General features: G+C 38.9%; 1 protein-coding gene across 1 annotated transcript in view; it reads right to left on the bottom strand.

Moving 5' to 3' along the window:
- LOC149448912 (organic cation/carnitine transporter 2-like) overlaps positions 1-23215 on the bottom strand; it is a 97952-nt gene that overhangs the window by 29054 nt on the left and 45683 nt on the right. The window contains exons 2-4 of the mRNA XM_089694063.1: positions 12191-12294; positions 10125-10279; positions 7725-7896 (exon numbers count right to left, since the gene is read on the bottom strand). Of these exons, the coding sequence (XP_089550189.1) occupies positions 7725-7896; positions 10125-10279; positions 12191-12294 (431 nt within the window). The remainder of the gene's footprint in view (positions 1-7724; positions 7897-10124; positions 10280-12190; positions 12295-23215) is intronic.

Here is a 23215-nt window from a genome sequence, read left to right as displayed (position 1 = left end):
CATAATACAGGATTTATATAGCACCAACAGTTTTCGCAGCACTTTACAACATAAGGGCAGACAGTACAATTACAAGTTAATACAGTAGGAAACAGAGGGCCCTGCTCATTAGCACTTTCAATCTAAAAAAAAAGTTAGTTCAGTTCTATCAGCTACAGTGAATGGACAATGCAATGGATGGTATTGTTTCACACTGCACTCAAAAAAGTACTGCTGCAGTACTTTTTTCAGCACATACCATCACATCATGGTGGTGTGAGCTAAACTAATAGGAAAAAGTCCATTTGCCTTGTCTATTTGATTGGACTGCACTTGGCAAGCCTGATTAGCAAAGTCCAAAAGCACTTGATGTAAATGAGCCTTCAAACTCCTTGGCTGAAATAGCAGATCACACACAGTCCTGTGGTTGAATGACTAGAGTAGGAGTCAGGGGAGACATCTGGGGTCTAATAGACCCCTGATGTCTTTAAATCGAAAACCTATACCTACTCATGCAATCACATAGGAGGCTTGTTAGTCCCCTTGTGATAATAATAAAGTTAGAAGGAATACAAATTAAAATTGTTTAAAAAATAAAATTATGATAAAATAAATTAAAAACATTTGAATGCAACCTCATCACCCCGCACACATTTGCCACTTGCGAATGCAATCACCGTGAATGTTAGATTGAGAATATATCTAGGGCCATAGTTAATGATGAACTCTAAACTGTAATCTTGCAAAAGCTTTTAAAGGGTCACTTAAAGACAAATTTTGGGTACTGTAGTTTTCTGCTATTTCACAAGCATATGCAATTTTAAGGCTCAACAGGTTTACGCAACCTCATTTTTGATATTTTATAAATGAGTATTATGTTGTGTTTTTGTGCAATAACATTCATTTAGGTGTCATTTTTCCTAAAATATTAATTTAATAAACATTTAATCTACAGGGTCCTTGCTTTCAGAAAATATATAATTGTTTAGGGGGTTTATGTTCTTTTCTAGGAAAAAATACAGATTTTAACACGTGTTTGAAAAAGAAAACAGTTATGCTACATACCTCAAGGGTATGCATTACCTAACTAGGCAAAAAAAGTTTCCAACACAAGTACGCATATGAAGTGGATTTCTTCTGATATTGGAGGGGCAGGGATATCACTATCACTGGTGTTAAAGGCATTCAGCTACATAGTCACTGACCTAACATGTCATCTCCAGCTGAAATCAGACATATTTAAAATGTGCAGAGCTAGTACTACATGTGTGCACTAAATTAACTAAAAAAAACGCAATATACTGTAACCTAAAGGCTTATCTAAAAGTGTAATATGTAATCCACTCATTAACAATGGTAACTCCACCTAAAATAAAATGTGAAAGATTTTGTGATTGAATGAATGTCCACTTTTCCTTAATGTGAAAAAAAATATGGATGTGAACCTCTTGCTTATTGCTAATATGGTAAAGTTTATCCACAAAGAATCTCTGCCAACAGTTGGATATTCATAATAAAACAACGTAAACTGCAGTCTATTCTATACTCTCACCCTGCTTCTAGAATCTTCTAGGACCACTTCCATTGGTGACATCAAAATGCCCCTGACGTCAGTCCCAAGAGTCACTGAGCGGAGAAAGACACAGCAAGCAGAGATAGCCACAGTAGTGGAGGAAGCGCCAGGAGCTGTACCTTTTTTTTCTCTGAGAATAGTTTTGTTCTTTTTCTTAATAAATATCATTGCTAAGAAAGAACAATTTTGTTTTTTGTGATTTGCTTTGTGATAGGTTGTTTTGGGAAATTGGAGGAAATAGGCATCATTGAGTGGAGACCAGTGAAGCCCTGAATGTGGTGTTTACATGTGTTACAGAACTACAAGACAGCTGAGGTCCAATTCTTAAAAGTGAGAGTGCACGCTGCAAAACTAGGATTATAAGAATGAATGGCATTTCAAGAGATGGATCGCATTTACTATTGGATGAGAATTAGTTCATATTGGACTTACAGAATGAAGTGGGTCTCACATTAGAGGGTAAACGTACATGTACAGAAAGCACTAGGATATTTTTGTTATTACTTATTTCGGAGCATAGCCTGCCTGGAATGGCGGAACATTGTTGACCTGAGAGCTGGGAGGATGTCCATCTAATAGAGAGACTGCATCTGAACGATATACAGTTGTGTTCAAAATAATAGCAGTGTGTTGAAAAAAATGAATAAAGCTCAAAATCCTTCTAACAGCTTTCATTTCCATACACACACATGCATTGGGAACACTACACATTCTATTCCAAATCAAAACATGAAGAAAAATATATCAAATTTGTGTTGTTCCTCTAAAAAAAATTGAAGAAAAGTGAATATTAGACTGTTCAAAAAAATAGCAGTGTTTGTATTCTTTACAAACTCAAACATTCACTATATAAACTGAAAAATGTTTGAAGATTTTGCTTTCCTTTGAATCACTTAATTAATATTTAGTTGTATAAGCACTGTTTCTGAGAACTGCTGTACATCTGTGTTGCATGGAGTCAACCAACTTCTGGCACCTGTGAACAGGTATTCCAGCCCAGGATGATTGGACTACATTCCACAGTTCTTCTCTATTTCTTGGTTTTGCCTCAGAAACTGCATTTTTGATGTCACCCCACAAGTTTTCTATTGGATTAAGATCCGGGGATTGGGCTGGCCACTCCATAACGTCAATCTTGTTGGTCTGGAACCAAGATGTTGCACGTTTACTGGTGTGTTTGAGGTCGTTGTCTTGTTGGAACACCCATTTCAAGGGCATTTCCTCTTCAGCATAAGGCAGCATTACCTCAAGTATTCTGATGTATTCAAACTGATCCATGATCCCTGGTATGCGATAAATAGGCCCAACACCGTAGTATGAGAAACATCCCCATATCATGATGCTTGCGCAACCATGCTTCACTGTCTTCACAGTGTACTGTGGCTTGAATTCAGTGTTCGGGGGTCGTCTGACAAACGGTCTCCGGCCACTAGACCCAAAAAGAACAATCTTACTTTCATCAGTCCACAAAATGTTGCACCATTTCTCTTTAGGCCAGTCAATGTGCTCTTTGGCAAATTGTAACCTCTTTAGCACGTCTTTTTTTCAACAGTGGGACTTTGCGGGGGCTTCTTGCAGATAGCTTGGCTTCACATAGGCGTCTTCTAATTGTAACAGTACTCACAGGTAACTTTAGACCTTCTTTGATCTTCCTGGAGCTGATTGTTGGCTGAGTCCTTGCCATTTTGGCTATTCTTCTATCCATTCGAATGGTAGTTTTTCGCTTTCTTCCACGTCTTTCAGGTTTTGGTTGCCATTTTAAAGCATTTGCGAACATTTTAGCTGAGCAGCCTATCATTTTCTGCACTTCTTTATACGTTTTCCCCTCTCCAATCAACTTTTTAATCAAGGTACGCTGTTCTTCTGAACAATGTTTGGAATGACCCATTTTCCTCAGAATTTCAGAGAGAAATGCACTGTAACCAGCATGTGCAACATTTGCTGCCTTCCTTCCTTAAATAAGGGCAATAATTGCCACCTGTTTTTCAAAGAATGAATGACCTCACTAATAGAACTCCACACTGCTATTATTTTGAACATGCCCCTTTCAATTAGTGATTCAATTACACAGAATCAGCAGCATGCATGTCATGACTGTTGGGTCTGTTGGATTTCTATTACTCTACTACACCTGCTAGTAAATTATTTGCCATGTAGAAATATCATTTCTACCAAAAACAGTGATTGATCAGGTTAGTGATGTCTGACTGCTATTATTTTGAACACAACTGTATATTAAAAGGGCTATTTTGGACCTGAGTAGTATTAGATCCAAGAAGCAAAGTGGGAGTACATTTGATTTTTGAAGAGACTGCAATTTTTTGTTTTTTTTAACAATATGGCGTTTTATGTGAATACTCTATGGGTGGAGATCTGTTGTGGATAAACTTTGCCCCATAAGAATTCAGGTGGAGTTGCTGTTATTATTCAGTGGATTACACATAAGGCTAAGTTCACACTAGCTTTGTTAGCAGGCGTTAGACAGGTATTTGGGAAGCGTTTTTAATGCTCCTAAAATGCCTATGAAAATTCTACACATGGCAGCACACAGTGCTGTTCACACTGAAGCGTTAGCATCGCATTGAGGCAAAACTGACACCTCATGTCAAGTCAGAAGGAGTTGAAGCCTCCCATTCAAGTCTATGGTGATGCTCCCCAAACGCCTGGCGGGCATTTGTGGGGCATTTGAGAAGCATTAATACCATTAAACTGCATTATAGGCATTTGTGGTGTGGTTTTAACACTTGGCAAACACCTATCAAATGCCTCAAAAATGCACATAGGGCGTTTGGGGAGCGTTAAAACCGATTCCCAAATGCCTGTCAAACACTATAGGGGCGTATGGCAAGAGTGAACGAGCCCTTAGACACTTAGATTTTAGGTTATATTGGAGTTCTCTGTTAATTTAGTGCATTCATGTAGCATTAGTGCCGCACATTCAAAAAACTGCCTATTAGTAATTCAGATTTTACCAATCAAATGCTGACTAGCTTTTCATTCCCAACTGAATAAAGATTGCAGCATAGGAGATAAATTGATCGAATCTTAGCACACAGTACCTGCTGCAGGGAATTTGCAGCCTTTATATAGGAAAAGAGGTGTAAACAGGGAGTGAGTCAGAACAGAGCATACAGCACAGTAGATGCCGTGTGGTGTTGAGGCATGCAACATGATTGGTTATTTTTATAAGAAATGTCTTCATTTAAAAATTAGAAAGGTTTTGTGTCAATTTTATATTCTATTTTTGTACAGGTTATACATTTTGTGATGTCTTGCTGTTTTGTATACTTGCACTTACAAAACGTTTAATACATGACAAATTATTTCTGGAGCACTACATGTTCTCCAAAGACACACCACAGCACTGGAGGCTTTCATAGTCTAACTGAAACTTTAGTCAGAGCCATGATATAAGGGACGAAATACTGCTGTGCAAATTGGCAATGAGGCACAACATTAGTGAGAGAGACAGAGGAAATGTAAAAGGTAGACAAGATATCCAGTCTGCTGGCTGGATAAAATATTCAAATTAGTCATAAAATATTTCATAATTACCCAATTAAAAAAAAAAAACATTTTAAAACTTTTTTTTGTCCCGATTCTATTAACGGAAATCTGTAGAAAACCACAAATCTGTTTAATCTTCAACTGTTTTAGTTCTGGTAATGTGGGGAAGAGTTAATACCTTTGTTAGGTTTTTTTTTATTATCCTCTCAGCTTCCAGGGAGATTATCCCCGTGGCAGACACAAATACAACTTCAATTCCAAAAAAGTTGGGACACTGTGTAAAATCTACATAACTGCAGAATGCAATGATTTGTAAGTATCATAAGCATATCTTTTATTCACAATAGAAAACAGAAAACATATCAAATGTTTAAAGTGAGAAAAGGTACCATTTTAAGGAAAAAAAAAATGTACTTTTGAAATTGACTTCAGCAACACATCTCAAAAAATGTTAAGGGCCATGTTTACCACTGTATAAAATCCCTTCTGTGTTAACACTCTGTAAACATCTGGGAACTGAGGAGACCAGTTGCTGGAGTTTTAGGAGAGGAATGGTTTACCGTTCTTGCCCAATATTGGATTCTAACTGCTCTACAGTCCTGGGTCTTATCGTATTTTTCTATACGATGATGCGCCAAATATTTTCAGTTGGTGAAAGGTCTGTACTGCAAGCAGGCCAATTAAGCACCTGAACGCTTCTAATACAAAGCCATGCTATTGTCTTAGATGCAGTATGCGATTTAGCTTTGTCCTGCTGAAATATGCAAAGCCTTCCCTGAAAAAGACGTTATCTAGATGGGAGCATATGCTGCTCTAATACCTAGGTATATTCAATATTGCGTTTTGGCCTTGTGCCTTGCGCACAGAGATTTCTCCATATTCTTGGAATCTTTTGCTGATATTATGTACTGTAGATGATTATTTTAGTATTTGCAGTTTTACATTGAGGAACACTTATCTAAAATTGTTCGACAATTTTTAGACACAGCTTTTCACAGATTTGTTAACCTCTGCCCATCTTTATTTCTGAGACACTCTGACTCTCTGAGATGCCCTTTTTACACCCAGTCAGATTACTGACATGTTGCTAATTAACCCATGTAGTTGAAAAATGTTCTTCTAGCTCTTCCTTGCTAGTACCACATACTTTACCAGCTATTTGTTGCTCTGTCCCAGCGTTTTTGATACATTGCTTCCATCAATTTCAGAATTGCCTTATTTTTTCCTAAAATGGTACATTTTCTCAGTTTAGACATTTGATATGTTTTCTATTGTGAATAAAATATTGGTTTATGATAATTGCAAATCAATGCATTCCTGTTTTTATGTAGATTTACATAGCGTCTCAACTTTTAGGGAATTGGAGTTGTAATTTATTCAAGTCTTCTGTGTGCCTCGGTTTGATCTTAGTAGTAGTAAGAAGGTATACCGTTTTAACATTAACTGACATATTTTGTATTCCAGGGACAAAAAGGCCTCATTTAAAGGTCAATGCAGCACTATTTGAACATGTAGAGTAGGCCTCTTGAAAAATGTGTTGCCCTATGTAATTTCCAGGTGCATTATGCTTGCATGCTACAACCTACAAATTTCTTTAAAAACATAAGTCTCCTTTTGCAAACATTTGCAAATATATGCAAAGGTTATCCAGTAGATTCAATGCACTTCTGTATAGCGTACACCTGGAAGCTACCCTTTCACTTCTTAAAGTGTAATGTCAATGATATATTTTACCAGTATTTTAACAAATTGCATTGCAGAGTTTAACCTGCTGCTGTTCTGTTTAAATGAACACATGCATGTCAATCACTTCATACTTCCTGGGTGCTCACTGGAAGAATATGCCTGTTGCTGCCATCAATTTCAAAATGACATTTTTTTCTTAAAATGGTACATTTTCTGAGTTTAAACATTTGATATGTTTTCTGTTTTCTACTGTGAATAAAATATGGGTTTAGCAGATTTACAAATAGTTCCATTCTGTTTTTATATAGATTTTACACAGTGTCCCAACTTTTTTAGATTTGGGGTTGTGGTAATAAGTAGTCAGAATAAGGAATAATTTGACTCTGTCAGATTCTCCTTACTGTACCTTTGCTGAGATTTCCTCTCATTTTCTGTCCCAATAAAAAACCTGTGTGTCAGGGTATCACTGACAGAGAAAGTGAGGGGAAATCTTTACATCTTTACAAAGTGGACCAAGAAAGTAATAAAAACATGGCAGATTCTAATCCTGCTCTACTCAAAAACATCTACAGTTGAGCCTTAATACTACCTCTTATGAAGTTTTTTTTTTTTTTTTTAAATAAAATGTAAAGGATCAATTATTTGAACAAAGAATGATTCATCTGGTGGACATGTCTTATGATGTCTTATAACAGTTTTAAATAATATCTAAGCAATACTGTGCTGCACTGAAAACATGCGACACTGTATAATTATAACAAAAATTGCCTCATTTAGAAAATGATTGTATATTTCAATATTAAAAATAATAAGTATGAAGAATGTTGATAACATTAAAATCAGATGTAAAGTCTAGCTTAAAAAACCCCCCAAAAAAACAATAATGCTGGCTACACACTGATATAACCAAAAGAAATCCAAATGCCGATAATGAGCAAATATCACTTATACAAAAATGGCCAGCAAGGGCTAAACTTACCACCACAGAGGAATGCAGAACAATCCAGGAATAGTGAGGGCCAGCAGAAGCATTCGCCAATCTCTAATGAAGAACGCTATCAGTGGCAGCAGCATGTATCCGATAGCATAGAATATGCACACTCCCAGAGTGGAGAATATGATGCGAACTGACTTGCCTAGTATTTCTGCACCTAGTTAAACGATGTCCAGAAAGTTGTTAGTACAAAGGACTATGATAGCATCTTAAGGTATGCTACAATACAAACATCCCTTTAGGAGAGGATTTCTGAAATGAAATTAAAATGCAAAACTGCAATCTTTTATCCAGCAACTAATAATGTGCTCAATATAACAATTAGCAGACAAAAACCACAGTTATTTTTTTTAAGTAACTATTAATAGTTGAAGTTTACCTAAGACAAAAAAATAAAATATCACAAGGGATATCGCATGCCTTCAGTGAGATGTGCCTCTTGTGCACAGTCTCATTTGTGCACCCCCCCCCCACTGCTGTAATCTTCTGGTGGGACAGGGGTTAACAGGACTAAGCGGTTCTCAGCAAGAGTACCCCACTATGCCCACCTGTTCCACCCAGCTGCACTATTCATAGAAGTCATGCTACAGTTTTCTCAAGCGGCCAGTGCATATAAGGCATCAAGTATTATAAATATCAATCATTTTGAAATGGCCAATTCTCTAATTAAAAGTATATGCTCACAACCTGGCAAGGAGTGATGCAACGTGATGAAGAGTCCTTTCTTATAATGAAGTATTAAAGCCCCTTGTAAGGAATCAGTAGTTAATGTCATCAGTACCATCTGACTGGTTTATATATATATATATATATATATATATATATATATACACACACACACACATATATATATACATATACACACACAGTATGCGCCTTATATTCATTGACCGCTTGAGACTTATAAGACTTATACCCTGCTTTACTATTGAACCCTTTTGTCATGTCAACTTAAGGGAGCTGTAACCTTCAAAACTGGCCACAGCATATGGGATGTGATTAGTAGCTCCCACGACTTTGTGTACCTACGTTGTATTGTCTATCACATGGTTCTCTGGAGGTAACTTGATAGTGGAGGCCTCCTTATCTTGGATATACTTCTCATAATTATAGCGACTTGGACCAGAGATACATGAAGCCTTAAAAATATGTGACTGGAATGTCTAATCACTTTATTTAAGCACATTACATAAAGTGGATATGGACATTTCAGTTTTTTAGAGTATAAACAATGACATACATGCCTAAGACATTCGCTTGTGGGATAATGGTGCGTTATTACAATATAATGGCATATATGTGGAAAATTTCTCTTTGAATAATAATTAATGCCATGGACAGCTTCACAGTACACAGTGATTTAGTAAAGAAGATTTCTTACACCACTTTCATCAACATTACATATTGGTTATCATAACCTTTTATGAAGAAGGAGGACCCTTCGTCTTATGTCATTTTGGAGATCTGTGATGATTTTGAATACTGAGGTTTACACTATGCATGATGGGCATTGATATCAGTGGTTCATAAACGAGTAGCCTTATTTTACAGTTATATACAGTATATATATTTCAATATTCATTTTTTACATTCCATTACAATTTTTTCTAAGGACACTACATACTTCTTCAATGTTTCTCTGCAGTTGGACATGTGGATATGTATATACACCTAATAATTGGTATCATGATGCATACTGAATATGCCTTTGACAGCGTTGGCTCGCCGTTCTTTATAGTTCTTTCCAATTTTTTCCTAAAACTTGTGTATTTACATGCAATCACATTCATGTATTTTCTATCCTTATAGTGGTATCCTTCAGTACTAAAAATTCCTGTAAATCTCCTGAAGAAACCATGAATGGCGAAACATGTTGAGAGAATGGAAAAACAATCATGAAACATATGGATACCTAGATTTGTTTTTAATTTTTGTACTATATTGCTGCTTTTCTTGCCATATCAATAAATGTTTATTTTAATATACATTGGTTTATATTAGTTTTACTTAAAACCACCTTAAAAATCCCTTATTTTTGGTATTGTCAAACTGCATGAACATGTGCTGACAAAAAACACAATAATAGCAGGAGAGAGCAGAGAGATGGCCTCCGTTTGAATCCTAAGCAGGACACATGCCCTCCCTGTTCTCTCCTCCAGGTACTCTGGTTTCCTCTCACATCCAAAGACATGCAGGAAGGTAAACCGGATCCGGTCTAAAATGGACCTTAGTATACGTATGTGTGCATGTGAGATAGGAACCTTCGATTGTTAGCTCCTTGAAGGCAAAAACTGATGTGAATGCATATAAATTATCAGTAATAAATTTTTAAATAGAACAAAAACTACAGTAAGCATTTGAATAAGACACATACTGCATCCTTACCGAGTATAAAAGCTGCCACATAATTGGATATCTGTCCCATGCCAACAATGAGGAATAGCACTGCAAACATTTCCCAATTGATGGAGAAGACTTGTACTATGCTGAATCCAGTCTGAACAGCCATGGTAGCAAACAAGATCTTTTTCCTGCCAAACCTTTAGAAATAAGTGAGCAAAAATTTTATAACGAGCACATTTCATCATCCTTATGGTCCATTTAACATGTCTATGTGGCATGTGGAGAAGTTAATGTGGCATGCAAAAATTGTTTATTTCCTTTTCAACACATAAAAATGTTGTTTATGCCACACCACTCCAAAAGGTAATGTGGATACCACACTGTGCATTTTGTTTGTTTGTGTGTGTGTTTTTTTTTTTAATACAACATGTAGTGGTGGAAAAAACTCAAGTAACTGAAAAATGAACTGCCACCACATACTTTCTCTATTCCATGCTTCCATTGAAGTAATAAGAGAATGTAAGGGCATATGGGAAACAGAAAACGTCCCTTGCTTAAAGAGAAACTTAAAGTGGAGTTCTCGCCTACCCCCCAAAAAATAAATGTCAGCAGCTACAAATACTGTATCAGTTGACTTTTATTATAAGAACACTAACCTGTCCTGTGGTCCAACGTTGTCGTCACCCAAGCTAGTTCTTTCCTAGCCTCTGGGTTCCCGGTGTCAGTATTGCAAGTAAAAGAAACCAGAAGTGAAGCCTTGCAGCCTCACAGCCAGTTTCCTACTGCACATGCAAGCACTTTGCTTTGTGATTGGTCCCGTAGTCTTCTGGGACCTGTGAAGGGTTCCAGAAGACTATGGGGGGAAGTAGGGGGGTCGAACTGTCAAAACCAGGTACCCGCTCACCCTTCCCCCTAAAAAGTGCCAAATGTGGCAGTGGAGGAGGAAGGGTGCAAAAAAGTGGACCTTCCTCTTTCGGGTGGAGCTCTGCTTTAAGTTTCTTTTTAAGAAATAAAAGTCAGCAGCTACAAATACTTTAGCTAGTGACTTTTAACAAAAGGCACTTACCAGTCCAGGAGTCCAGTGCTGTCAGCACCCAGACCACTTCCTCATAATTCCTAGATGCTATGGATTCCCACACCACCGATCACCACTAAACAATACTTCCACCCTCTTTAGCCAATTTTAAAACATAATCTAAAAGGCAAAAATACTTACCCAAATCTCTGGACACAAGGGGCACTGGGTCCCAAGTCTGCTCTCTTCTGGACTGCAGAGTGGGGGGGGGGGGGTCTTTCTTTGGGTGCCCATGTCAATGCCTGGTGATGTGGACCCTTCTAATTAGGTCCATCAGTGAAGTCCTTACAAACTTCCTAAAGTCTCCAGTGGAGGAATATTAATGTCATCACAAGGGGAGGGTGGAGAGAGAAAAATTGGTCAGTGGCGGACCCAGACTGCAGCAATGGATCACCCTTTCTTTTACTACTTGGAAGGCACCCCTGAATATTAAGGTCAGTAAGAAAAAGGCTTCGGAAGGGTTTAAAAAAATATATAATATTGGGTGGGAAGGTTTTAAGTGTACCCAAAGTTTGGCTTAAGATTTGAAATAAAAATAATACAAACACAAGGCCTAAGCTAGCTGTCAGAATCTTTGCTATGTGGTTTCAGAGTCTTATTGGTAAAAATGCGAGACTGCATAATCTATAAACCAGTTTAAGTGCCAGCTCATATATATGTGGATTGGATGCCGTCAGAACCGCATTCAATCCACGACTTGCAAAAAAACATTACTTCCTATGATGCCTGTTCACATATGTCTGGTGCACTGGCGGTGCGGATTTAGTGCGGTTTGAAAAAGAGTCATGTACGATTTCTGAGCAGTGCCTTCAGTTTCAGGTGAGGATTACATGGTATTGACTTCTATGGGAACCATTTCTAAACCACATATGTGTGAACAGGATAAAATCCTGAGCTAATCCTGTCCTGAACCCAATGTAAACCTGACACGAACCGCTGAACAACTACTGTATTAATTAGCAGTGAAACCTGAGCTTCAATCAGCACCACACGTGTGAATCAGCTCTAAGGAAGAGTATTGCAGTGAATTTACCTGTCCGACATCTGTCCTGACACAAATGAGCCAATGAGCACTCCCAAAAAGAAAAGTGAGGTAGTTAATGGTCCTTTCCAGTCATTGTCACAGATCAAGTCCCACTGCAAGAAAACAGAGTAAAAATTAGCATTTGCCCTTTTCCCATTAAAGGAAACCTGTCTCTGAAGATCTGATGACATCAACAGTTTCTGAGCCTGGCTCTCATGATAATCCAGTGACTTCAATACTTTCTGAGCCACCTCCCCCTACCAAGCATGCAGATTAGGAGATCTGATTTCACTCTGACTCTGCTAACTGCGTAATTTTTCAGGGCAATGACTAAAATGATTGAAGCTGTAGTTTAACCTATATGTGATATATCTGATATATTGTACAGCATGTCGCCATCAGTACGTGGGCTGTATATTACAATGTTTAAGAACTTGTATTGGAGAATATTTTTGCGACTCGATGAATTCACAAGCTAAACAAATATCAAGTGTTTCACGACATTTTAGAGAGGTGCATGGGAGGGATCCTTTTTTTTGTTTGTGGCATAGAAAGGGTGCTTGTATTGCAAAGAGGAGGACATAGACACCACAGATTATTGCAGAGAGAGGCTTGGTGGATTCGATTGCAGACCAGGTCACCTCTGGGTTTGAACCTCAGGTGGGACCTTGATTTGCATTTGAGTTAACTTTTGTTCCACCTCTGCCATCAGTGGTTTGTGTTTTCTACTCTCCTCTATTCTTATACTCTTTATATTTTTTATATATATTATATGTTGAAAAGGTTTGATATGTCCCCACAATATTTTTGTACTTTTATAGGATTGGTTATGGCTGTGTATCTGTTCTTACGGCAGCTGATTAGCCATCCACCTACCTCCCTGTGTTTGCAAGTGGAAATAATTATTTGAATTATAGGAGGTGAGTGGTATATATGTATCTTCAGCTTGTTGTAACCAGGCTATGAATAAGGTCTTTTCTGGACTAAAACGTGTTAGCGTGGGTTGTGCTATGGAGCAGTTTCCTCCTCATTTTCAATAAAGAAGATTTATTTACTTTTCACCTTGTTGCCAACATTTGTTCACAAGTATCTATTGGGAAGCAGATGAAGTAAAGCACCATACCATAGCCTGGGAGAGAGTTAATTGGGTTGCAGCACCTCACTTGTGTGGAAAGTGTATGTGGATGTTCTCCAATTGGGTGGTCCCCGATCAGAGGCAGATGGCTTATCGTGTATGGTGAGATCTTTTAATGGAGTTGGTTCCTGAGAGCAAAAGACAATCACAATTGTAGTCGCAAGCAGTGGATTTATATAATGCAGCATGTAGAGAAAGAGTCAACAGATTTTCCACTCATGACACCAGTAATATCCCGGAGGACTTGGCATGCAATCAGGAATATCATGAGATTTTTTTAAGCTAAGAAATCTGAGGTGACAGCTTGGTGGGATTTGACAGGTCCTAAATAATACCTGTCTGAACAGATGATACCACAAGGTTTGCAGATAAGAATTTGTAACCTGGTGGAATGCAATTCTGCATAAGTGCTCTTTTGAATTAATGCATTTCCTTGTGGAACAGGAAGAAATGAATATTGATACAGTGATAAAAAGTCATTTAAAGGATTGTTCCCTAAGTTTGAACATTTGCCTCAGTTTCCAGATTTGGATAAGAATTTACAGGATACTGTTACTAAATTAGAGAATGAATTTATGGAGGTTAAAAGAGCCAATTTCTCCTTTACTGCTCTAAAATTAATAAAACCTTAACATATATTTTGAAATTATGAGTAACATATTTTTAAAGTTTTTCCTTAGGCATTTAAAAACAGCTTGGAATGATGATAACTGACTTTTACTGAAAGAATAGACATTACCATCTGCTACTTTAATCACAGCATAATTCTGGTCTACCTGTATACTGCACATAGCCTTATTATTGCATTTAGTGCAAGTCCTAACGTGACATGGGTGGCTGGCTAGAAATAGCAAACGCCACCTGCATCCATGCTGTGATTTCGGAGGGCTAATATTTGTGATTGAGCAGGGGTGAAGGGTATCTGGCCATAGCGACAAGAAGTGCTGATGGTATGGGTAACACAGTGAATGGCAGCACAACTATTAAAGTCAGTAATTGACATGTAGACTGCCACAAAGCCATGTATTTCAGGTTGCAGTATATATCAGCTCTAGCAATGAATGTTTCTTATTTTCACCATTTTGATCTGTTAAAGTAGAACTAAAGGCAAAACATTTTCTTTTAGTTTTGGATATAGTGGAGATGTCAGATTATTATTGCCCTCTGTGCCCGTTAGGGAGATTCATCCTCCCTATTTGTCTTGTTTACCATTATCATTGTAAGTAAATAAATCCCCAAATTTTGGGTTGTCACCAAAACAGGAATAGAGGGGAAATTGTCCAGTGGGTTCACTAGCTCTGGTGACCCCTGTGACAAATTGCAAAAAAAGAAATTTTTTTTTCTATCCAAAATGAAAAAAGCTATGTCTATAGTTCAACTTTAAAGTGATACTAAAGTCTTGTTATGGGGGCACCCAAGCAGCCGTGTCCATTCACACAGAGTAGCAGCTCAGCCCCGCCCCTCCCTCTTCTAATTGGCTCACTGGCGGAGATTGACTCCAATGGCTCCCGCTGCTGCCTCAGCCAATCAGTAGTGAGTCCCCGGAGAACCAAGGCTCTTGTGGACATCGCTGGTTCGGGATGGGGCTCAGGTAAGTGTTAGGGGGGCTGCTAAACCAAAGGTTTTTTACCTCCCTGCATACAATGCATGAAGGTAAAAAACCTCGAGCCTTTAGAACCACTTTAAATATACCATTAAAAATGTTATATCTGTTTGGTAAGTGCAAACGAATACCTGTTAAATCTGCCAAAAATGCAGTCGACTGATAACTTCCTGTACACTTGGGCTTTGCTACCCTGTTATCAATTAGCATCGTTCCCAGTTCTCTTTATGTATGACAGAACTCCTCCCCCCTTTTGTTATGGAGATGGGGAGGAGGGTATTTTATAGTCCTAACAAATTTCCGGCCCTAGGGTTAACAACACTGCACCTCCATCAATAAGAGTACGAATAGTAGGGATGCCCTCCCAACACAGGACATTTGTTACTGCTAGACTGCCCAGGTGAAAGAAAAGGAAATAAATGCCCCCCCAAAAAGAGAACTAATCCAAAAACGACTGTAAGCTACAATATATTACATTTTTCTTGTGATTAGATACACTTTAAACTGCACAGAGAGCTTGCATATGATGCAGCGTATAGAAACAGAAAATTATGAACATTTCATTATAGTTCCTAATATAACTCAATCGGAGACACTTTATATGCTCAATGATGCATCATAACATTGGTGTACACATATGCAATGGTAAACCCTTTGGTCTTCCTTAACAAAATGCAAAGACCAGTGCTGCAGTAAATTGGGGTTCTCAAAAAATTTCACTAGTTCAATAATGTATGCTAAGTGTGACAAGAGGGTAGACCTTATTTGTTGCGGCTCTGGTCGAATGCTAGGGGTATGCAACCTCATGGACCATCCGTTTGTTATCCTATAAAGTAGGCACATTGAACATGGAAGAAAAAAACATCAGGGCCTCATGGCTGTGATGGATATACCATATTTTTTGCTCCATAAGACACACTTTTTTCCCCCCCAAAAAAGGGGGAAAATGTCTGTGTATCTTCTGGAGCGAATATGAAACGGCCAGCCCGGTATTCCCGCCACCGCCATTTTAGAATACCGGGCTAGCCGCTCGGCTATTCTGTGCAGCAGAACCTGCTCCTCAGTCCTACCTGTTCCTCGGTCCAGCGGTGTCCTCACTGTCATCTCTCCCAGGCCCCGGCATCTTTAGTGTGGGCACCCAGCTGTGGCAGCTTGCGGCTTCACAGCCGGGTGCCCACTGTGCATGCGCAAGAAGCGCTGTGCTTTGTGACAAGTCCGGCAGTCTTCTGGGAGCTGTTACGTGCCCCAGAAGACGGGGGGAGTGGGGAGAGAGGACAACTCCGCGGAAGTGGGAGCAGGTATCTGTCAAATTCGGGTACCCGCCCCCCCTTCCACTCCCCAAAGGTCTGCAGTCTCTGGTCATCTCCTGTACTGTGTCCGCAGTCTCTGGTCATCTCCTGTACTGTGTCCGCAGTCTCTGGTCATCTCCTGTACTGTGTCCGCAGTCTCTGGTCATCTCCTGTACTGTGTCCGCAGTCTCTGGTCATCTCCTGTACTGTGTCCGCAGTCTCTAGTCATCTCCTGTAATATGTCCGCAGTCTCTGGTCATCTCCTGTACTGTGTCCGCAGTCTCTGGTCATCTCCTGTACTGTATCCGCAGTCTCTGGTCATCTCCTGTACTATGTCTGCAGTCTCTGGTCATCTCCTGTACTGTGTCCGCAGTCTCTGGTCATCTCCTGTACTATGTCCGCAGTCTCTGGTCATCTCCTGTACCGTGTCCGCAGTCTCTGGTCATCTCCTGTACTGTGTCCGCAGTCTCTGGTCATCTCCTGTACTGTGTCCACAGTCTCTGGTCATCTCCTCTACTGTGTCCACAGTCTCTGGTCATCTCCTCTACTGTGTCCACAGTCTCTGGTCATTTCCTGTACTATGTCTGCAGTCCATTGGTTCTGAATATTTTTTTTCTTGTTTTACTTCTCTGAAACCTAGGTGTGTCTTATGGTCAGGTGAGTCTTATGGAGCGAAAAATACGGTAAATACTCTCAGAATCAAAAAAAGGTGGAATGTATATTCCCTTGCATTGGCATAGGATTTCTTTATTATTTTGTCATAGGCCTGCTTTGAGAAGGGCAGATAAGATAGGGTAAGGTTCAGAAATAACTTTTCAGATTTGTCCTTCCTCCATTTCTGGCACTTTAACTTCCTGCAGTAGACAACATTTCCTGACAAAACCATTTGTTCCATACGCATACAAGTGTTTATTTGAACCTAAATCATCTGACAATCTCTTCATCTACATGGTAGGCTTCAGTCATATGTCTAACATTTACACTTCCGTTTTACAGTCCTATTAGTTTGTGTGTGTGGGTGCCTGTAAAACGTTGGAAACAGAACCTTAAGGATTTCATATCTAACTAAAAAAAAAAGAACTATTACTGTATAGCTTTTTATCAGTGTTGTGTTTGCTTTACATTAGTCAGACATAATAAGGCAAAGTACAAAAAATAAATTAATCAACTGGCACAAGCTGTGGTTTGTAAATATATCACGATTACAGTGCACTTTAGCCTCAGGAAAGCCGATTAAATGGAAAAGTTGAATGTAGGTGAAAGTGCGCAAAGCTTTTACTTAAAGGAATATTAAAAGATTTAAAAGCAAAAAAAACAACAAACGTGTCATACTTGCCTGCTCTGTGCAGTGGTTTTGCACAGAGCAGTCCCTATCCTACTCTTCTCGGGTCCCCTGCTGGTACTCCTGGCCCATCCCACCTGCCGAGAGCCCCCACAGCAAGCAGCTTGCTAAGGGGGCACCAGCTCCCTGCTCTCTCTGGCTGTGACTGACAGAAGCAAAAGCCAATGGATCTGCTGTTGTCTCAACCAATGAGAAGTGAGAGATCCAGCAGAGACACTGCTCTCGTACACATTGCTGGAACAAGAAAATGCATAATAGAATGACAGAATGCATGAAGGTAAAAAACCATCAGCCTTTATAACCAGTTTAATATTGCTACCTATCAACATAAGGACACAAAGATGATTGCAATGGAAACCATTGTCAATCATATCTAGGTAAAAAACACATATGCACATCAGGTCATTACAACAGCACAAATGATTGGCTACTAATGAATAACAAAAGAAAGAAAGTTATAACATGTGTAAGGTAGATGCAAAAATATACAAGTTGGGTGAACAACTTCACCCAAAAGCTCAACTTGCGATACTAATTATCAGCCTGTCTGTTCTACTCTACCTGAACATGTATTACTTTAGCTTGGTTTCCTGCCAGCAACACAAACCCAAAACTCATGATCTCGAAATATCTCAAAATGAAGTTCACCCCCACCTTGCAGGGTTCTTTGGTGAAAACTAGGAACTGCCTAGACTGTGCAATTTTGGAGGCCACAAGTCTTAAGGGATGACACAGTAATTTTAACCATACCTTGGTGGAAGCTAGAAGAATACACAAAGTGACACTGGGGTTGATTTACTAAAGGCAAATAGACTGGGAACTTTGCATGTGCAGTTGCACTCTGCAAGATGATTATTCTCAGAGCTTAGTAAATGATGGAAAGCTCTGCTGAATTCCTTCATCCAAGCAAAAATGCTTTTGTTTCCCTTAACTTCCTTTTGTGCTATGTGCTCCTCACTACCTGCCCCAGAAAAAATCAAGGAGGTTAGGTCTATGGTACACAATGAGCATAGCCAGTCTGCATCCAACATTGGGAGGTGGCTAAAAGCGGGATGAATAAATAGAACACTGCACACATACGCCACAGTTCTTCTACCCACAAAATACTATTTAATTACTATGCCACAAGTAACAGACTCCTATAAACCTCAGGTTAAAGGATCATTTTTAAACCCTGATTAAAATGAGAATTATAATATTTAGAAATCTACACAGGGCGGATTCAGTTTTGATCAGAAGGGGATCTGTTCACAGATCAGAGTAGAATGATGGCAGATGAGCCATCTGTGTACGCTCAGTTACTGCAGAGCAGGTATGGATGGATGCCACCTGCACGTTTACACTCGACTGCCCTCTGATCCAAACCGCCTTGGTGGAGGACAACGGATCCCCTTTTGTTTATTTTTTTTTAGTGGATCGCGTTGAACCGGAGGTAGGTAGGTGTAAATGGACACAAGTCCATGAATGGACGGTTCAATCAGGTCCATCTGAAAAACGACAGGTGGACATGCGGATACCCTTTGTGTGAAAGAAGCCTACCTGGTAGCTATCAACATCACATCATATCAGACAGAAGATGGAAAATTCCAAGGACATGTTAATCATTAAATAACCACTTCTAATGAGTAATGACATCAAGTTATCTTCACTGAACTCTCACATTCTCATCAGCTAGTTATAGTTTGTTACAGACTGTCAGCAGCCAATCTGAAATTGGTAACTGGTATGATTGTAGTGCCTACCTTGTTTGTGCTTTTAATGGCAGGCAAAACCGATGCTGAAACTGTGCAGTGCAAATGCTCAAATGGAAAATTATGGCTCACATATATAAAATGTGCTGCTCTTTTGCAAATGCATGGGGGTGCCATTAAATCTTAATAGCACCCTCTACGCATCAGAAAAAGCGGCGCATTTATGGGTATGTGAAACCACATGGTGCCACTGCACCATCCAAATAGAGCTTTCATTTGGTGGCATTTGATCACCTGTGCTCTTTTTATTTTTTGCGCTATAAACAAAAAAAAATAAAAACAAAAAAAACAAAAAACAGTATTTTTTACTTTGGCTATAAAAAAAAAAATATATAGTAAACTCAAAGTTAGTCATAAATTTAGGCCGAAATTTATTCTGCTACATGTTTCTAGTAAAAAAAATCCCAATAAGTGTACATTGATTGCTTTGTGTGAAAGTTATAGCATCTAGGAACTATGGTATAGATACTGCATATTACGCTTTTTTTTTGCAATACAACGCTGCACTAGTTTAACTGACAATTGCGCGGTCATACAATACTGTACATAAATGAAATTTACATCCTTTTTTTCACACAAATAGAGCTTTCTTTCAGTGGTATTTTTTTCACCTATGCGCTTTTTATTTTTTGTGCTATAAACAAAAAAAGACCGATAATTATGAAAAAAACCCCAATATTTTCTCATTTCTGTCATAAAAAATAACCAAAAAACTACAATTTTGTTAAATTTAGGCCAAAATGTATTCTGCTAGATGTTTTTGTTAAAAAAAAAAAATCCACATAAATGTATACTCATTGTTTTGTGTGAAAGTCGTAGCATCTTCAAACGATGGTATAGATAATGGAATTTACACAGCTTTTACTGACTGCCCATCACATTTCTTGAGGTGCTAAAATACCAGGACAGTACAAACACCCCCAAATTACCCCTTTTCGGAAAGTAGACACCCTACACTATCTGCTGAAAGGCATGTTGAGTCCATGGAAGATTTATTTTTTTCTACAAGTTTTGTAAAATGACAAAACATTTTTTTTTTTTTTTTTACACAAAGTTGTCTGCTACTTCTACCGAGTATGGGGATACCACATGTATGAGACAAATGACCCCTTTTTAGAAAGTAGACACCCAAAGGAATTCAAAAAGAGGCATGGTGAGTATTTTGCAGATCTCATTTTTTCTCACAAGGTTTTTAAATATAAAAAAAAAAGAAAAGAAAAAATATGTTTTTGTTTTCTTTCTTCATTTTCCAAAACTTGTGGCAACAAATGAGATCTGCAAAATACCATGCTTCTTATCAAATTCCATGGGGTGTCTATTTTCCAATAAGGGGTCATTTGGGGGAGTTTGGTGCTATCCTGGCATTTCAGGGCCTCCAAAACTGTGATAGGTAGTCAGGAAATGTAATGAGGAAATAAAGCCCTTTAAAAGCCTGAAGGTGCTTATTGGATTTTGGGGTCCTGTACTTGACTGTACATGTGGTATCCCCATACTCGAGAGAAGTAGCCAAATGTATTTTGGGGAGTAATTCCACATATACCCATGGCATGTGTGAGCAATAAATCATTTAAGTGACAATTTTGGGTAAACATTTTTTATTTTTTTGTCATTTTCCAAAAACTTGTGATAAAATAATAAAATTCTTCTATTGACTCAACATGCCTCTCAGCAAATAGTTTGGGGTGTCTACTTTCCAAAAATGGGTCATTTTGGGGGGTGGGGGCATTTGATGACCATCATTAGAAGTTTATGCCACACATCACTCACTCTTCTAACTGAAGACCAAGCCTTTCCTGACACTTTTTGTTCACGAAAAAAAAAAAAAGTATTTTTTGCTAGGAAACCCCCAAACATTATATATATTTTTTAAAGCAAACACCCTAGTGAATAAAATGGTTGGTGCTGCAATTTTTTACATCACATAGTACTCGCACAGCGATTTTTCAAACACAAATTTTTTTGAAAAAAATACACTTTTTTTACTTTTAATGCACACAAAACACCATTGGGCAATTATTTGGTAGAGTATAAAAGATGATGGTATGCCAAGTAAATAGATACCAATGCAATGGCGACAAACTATCCATAGGCAATGCTTTAAAACCCTTTACAAGTTACCATGTTAGAGTTAATTTAAATTATTTTGATTTTTTAAATTAATTTTACACTGTCCCTTTCATTTTTTTTTTTATCACTTTTAATGCTATTACAGGGAATGCAAATATACCCTATAACTTCAATGGGCATTGTCATATACTCTAGTTTGAGAAATCTGGGGTCTATCAGACACACTTGCTGGGGAGAAATTGTTTGAATGCAAGGTGGCCAGAAAAATGAGGGACTCATCAATGCAGAGGTTTTGTTGGGGAGTATAGACATCTGCAAATTTCTGGTTAAGGTGATTTACAAGGCGCCAAATTTTGTGGAGCCGGTCAAATTCAGGGTCACCCCAAGGACAACAGAGTGTGTTGTCATTGAAATTCATAAAACACATTATACTCTCATATCTACATCTGGCCATGGCAGCAGAGAACACGGCATATGATGAAACCCTATTGGGTTTCAATGCGAATGGTCTGGCAAGGTTTGAATTTGGGTTGGCGGAGATAAACTGTTGTGCATATAAATTGCTTTGATCCACAATCAATGCATACAGATCTTCCATGAAAAACAGCTCCAAAAAATCAAGGGGAATATTTAAATTTGCTGTTTCCACCTGAATTCCGGGTTGAGCAGTGAATGGAGGAAGTTCAGGTGTTGCAGAATTTGTGGGCTGCCAATCGGGATTTGCAAGCACATCCGGAAGGATACTAGGGGCACTACGGGCCTGTGTGCAAATTCTTGGTGGCTGCGGCACACAACTTGTGCTCGCCACCGCACCAGCTTGTGCATCACTTATGGGACTCGCTACATCACCAAGTGGTACTGCAGTGCTGGTATGTGAAAGACCAGGATGTACTAGGCTGCTGGTGCTCGCCAGTTCACTAAAAAGGTAGAACGGCACTAGTACTGGCAGTCTGCTGCATATGAGAGGAGTCATGCGATTGTAACATCTCAGCAACCTGGGATCAGGTATGCCTGATCTTAGCAGGGACCTCTTCTCCATCGTCTGAGCTATCTGTCAGGGTGCCGCTGCTGTCTACAGGTTCGTATTCTGAGGCTGATTGTGTCAGTGAGTCTTCCCCTTCGTTCTCATCTGACATGCTCATAATCCTGTAGGCCTCTTCACTAGAGTACCTTTCCATTGACGTTTTGGTCACTAAATTTATAGGTACCTAGTGCGACTCACAGGAAAAAAGAGCACCTGCATGTCAGGGACTGCTTGAACCGCTACAAAAAAAAAGTATCGGCAAATGCCAAGAGAGATCAGGCCTGATTCTGGGAATGCTGCGGTTTTGTGTGTAATGTACTAAATAACAGTGACCTAAATGACACTGCACTTGCTGGGGGGGGGGGGGGAGTGTAGGGGCTAAACGCAGGTGCCGGGGATGATCCTGCTAACGCTGTGTTTTTGGGGACACTATACTAATGTGAATGCTGGCATAGTGCTGATCTGATCAAAGATATTGATTCATTCTGACGCTATCTGGGAGGGGCAAGAAAAAAAGTGGGTGCATGAATCATGTATATATACAGTCAGGTTCATAAATATTGGGACATCGACACACTTCTAACATTTTTGGCTCTATACACCACCATAATGGATTTGAAATGAAACGAACAAGATGTGCTTTAACTGCAGACTGTCAGCTTTAAGTTGAGGGTATTTACAGTCATGGCCGAAATTGTTGGCACCCTTGATATTTTTCCTGAAAATCAAGTATTTCACACAAAAAAGGTATTGCATTAACACATGTTTTGCTATACACATGTTTATTCCCTTTGTATGTATTGGAACAAATATAAAACAGAGG

Source organism: Staurois parvus, unplaced genomic scaffold (genome assembly GCF_062004578.1).
Source record: "Staurois parvus isolate SC_StPar_1 unplaced genomic scaffold, SC_StPar_1.0 ptg000648l, whole genome shotgun sequence".
NCBI lineage: Eukaryota > Metazoa > Chordata > Amphibia > Anura > Ranidae > Staurois > Staurois parvus.
This window is presented reverse-complemented; position numbering and strand designations above follow the sequence as displayed.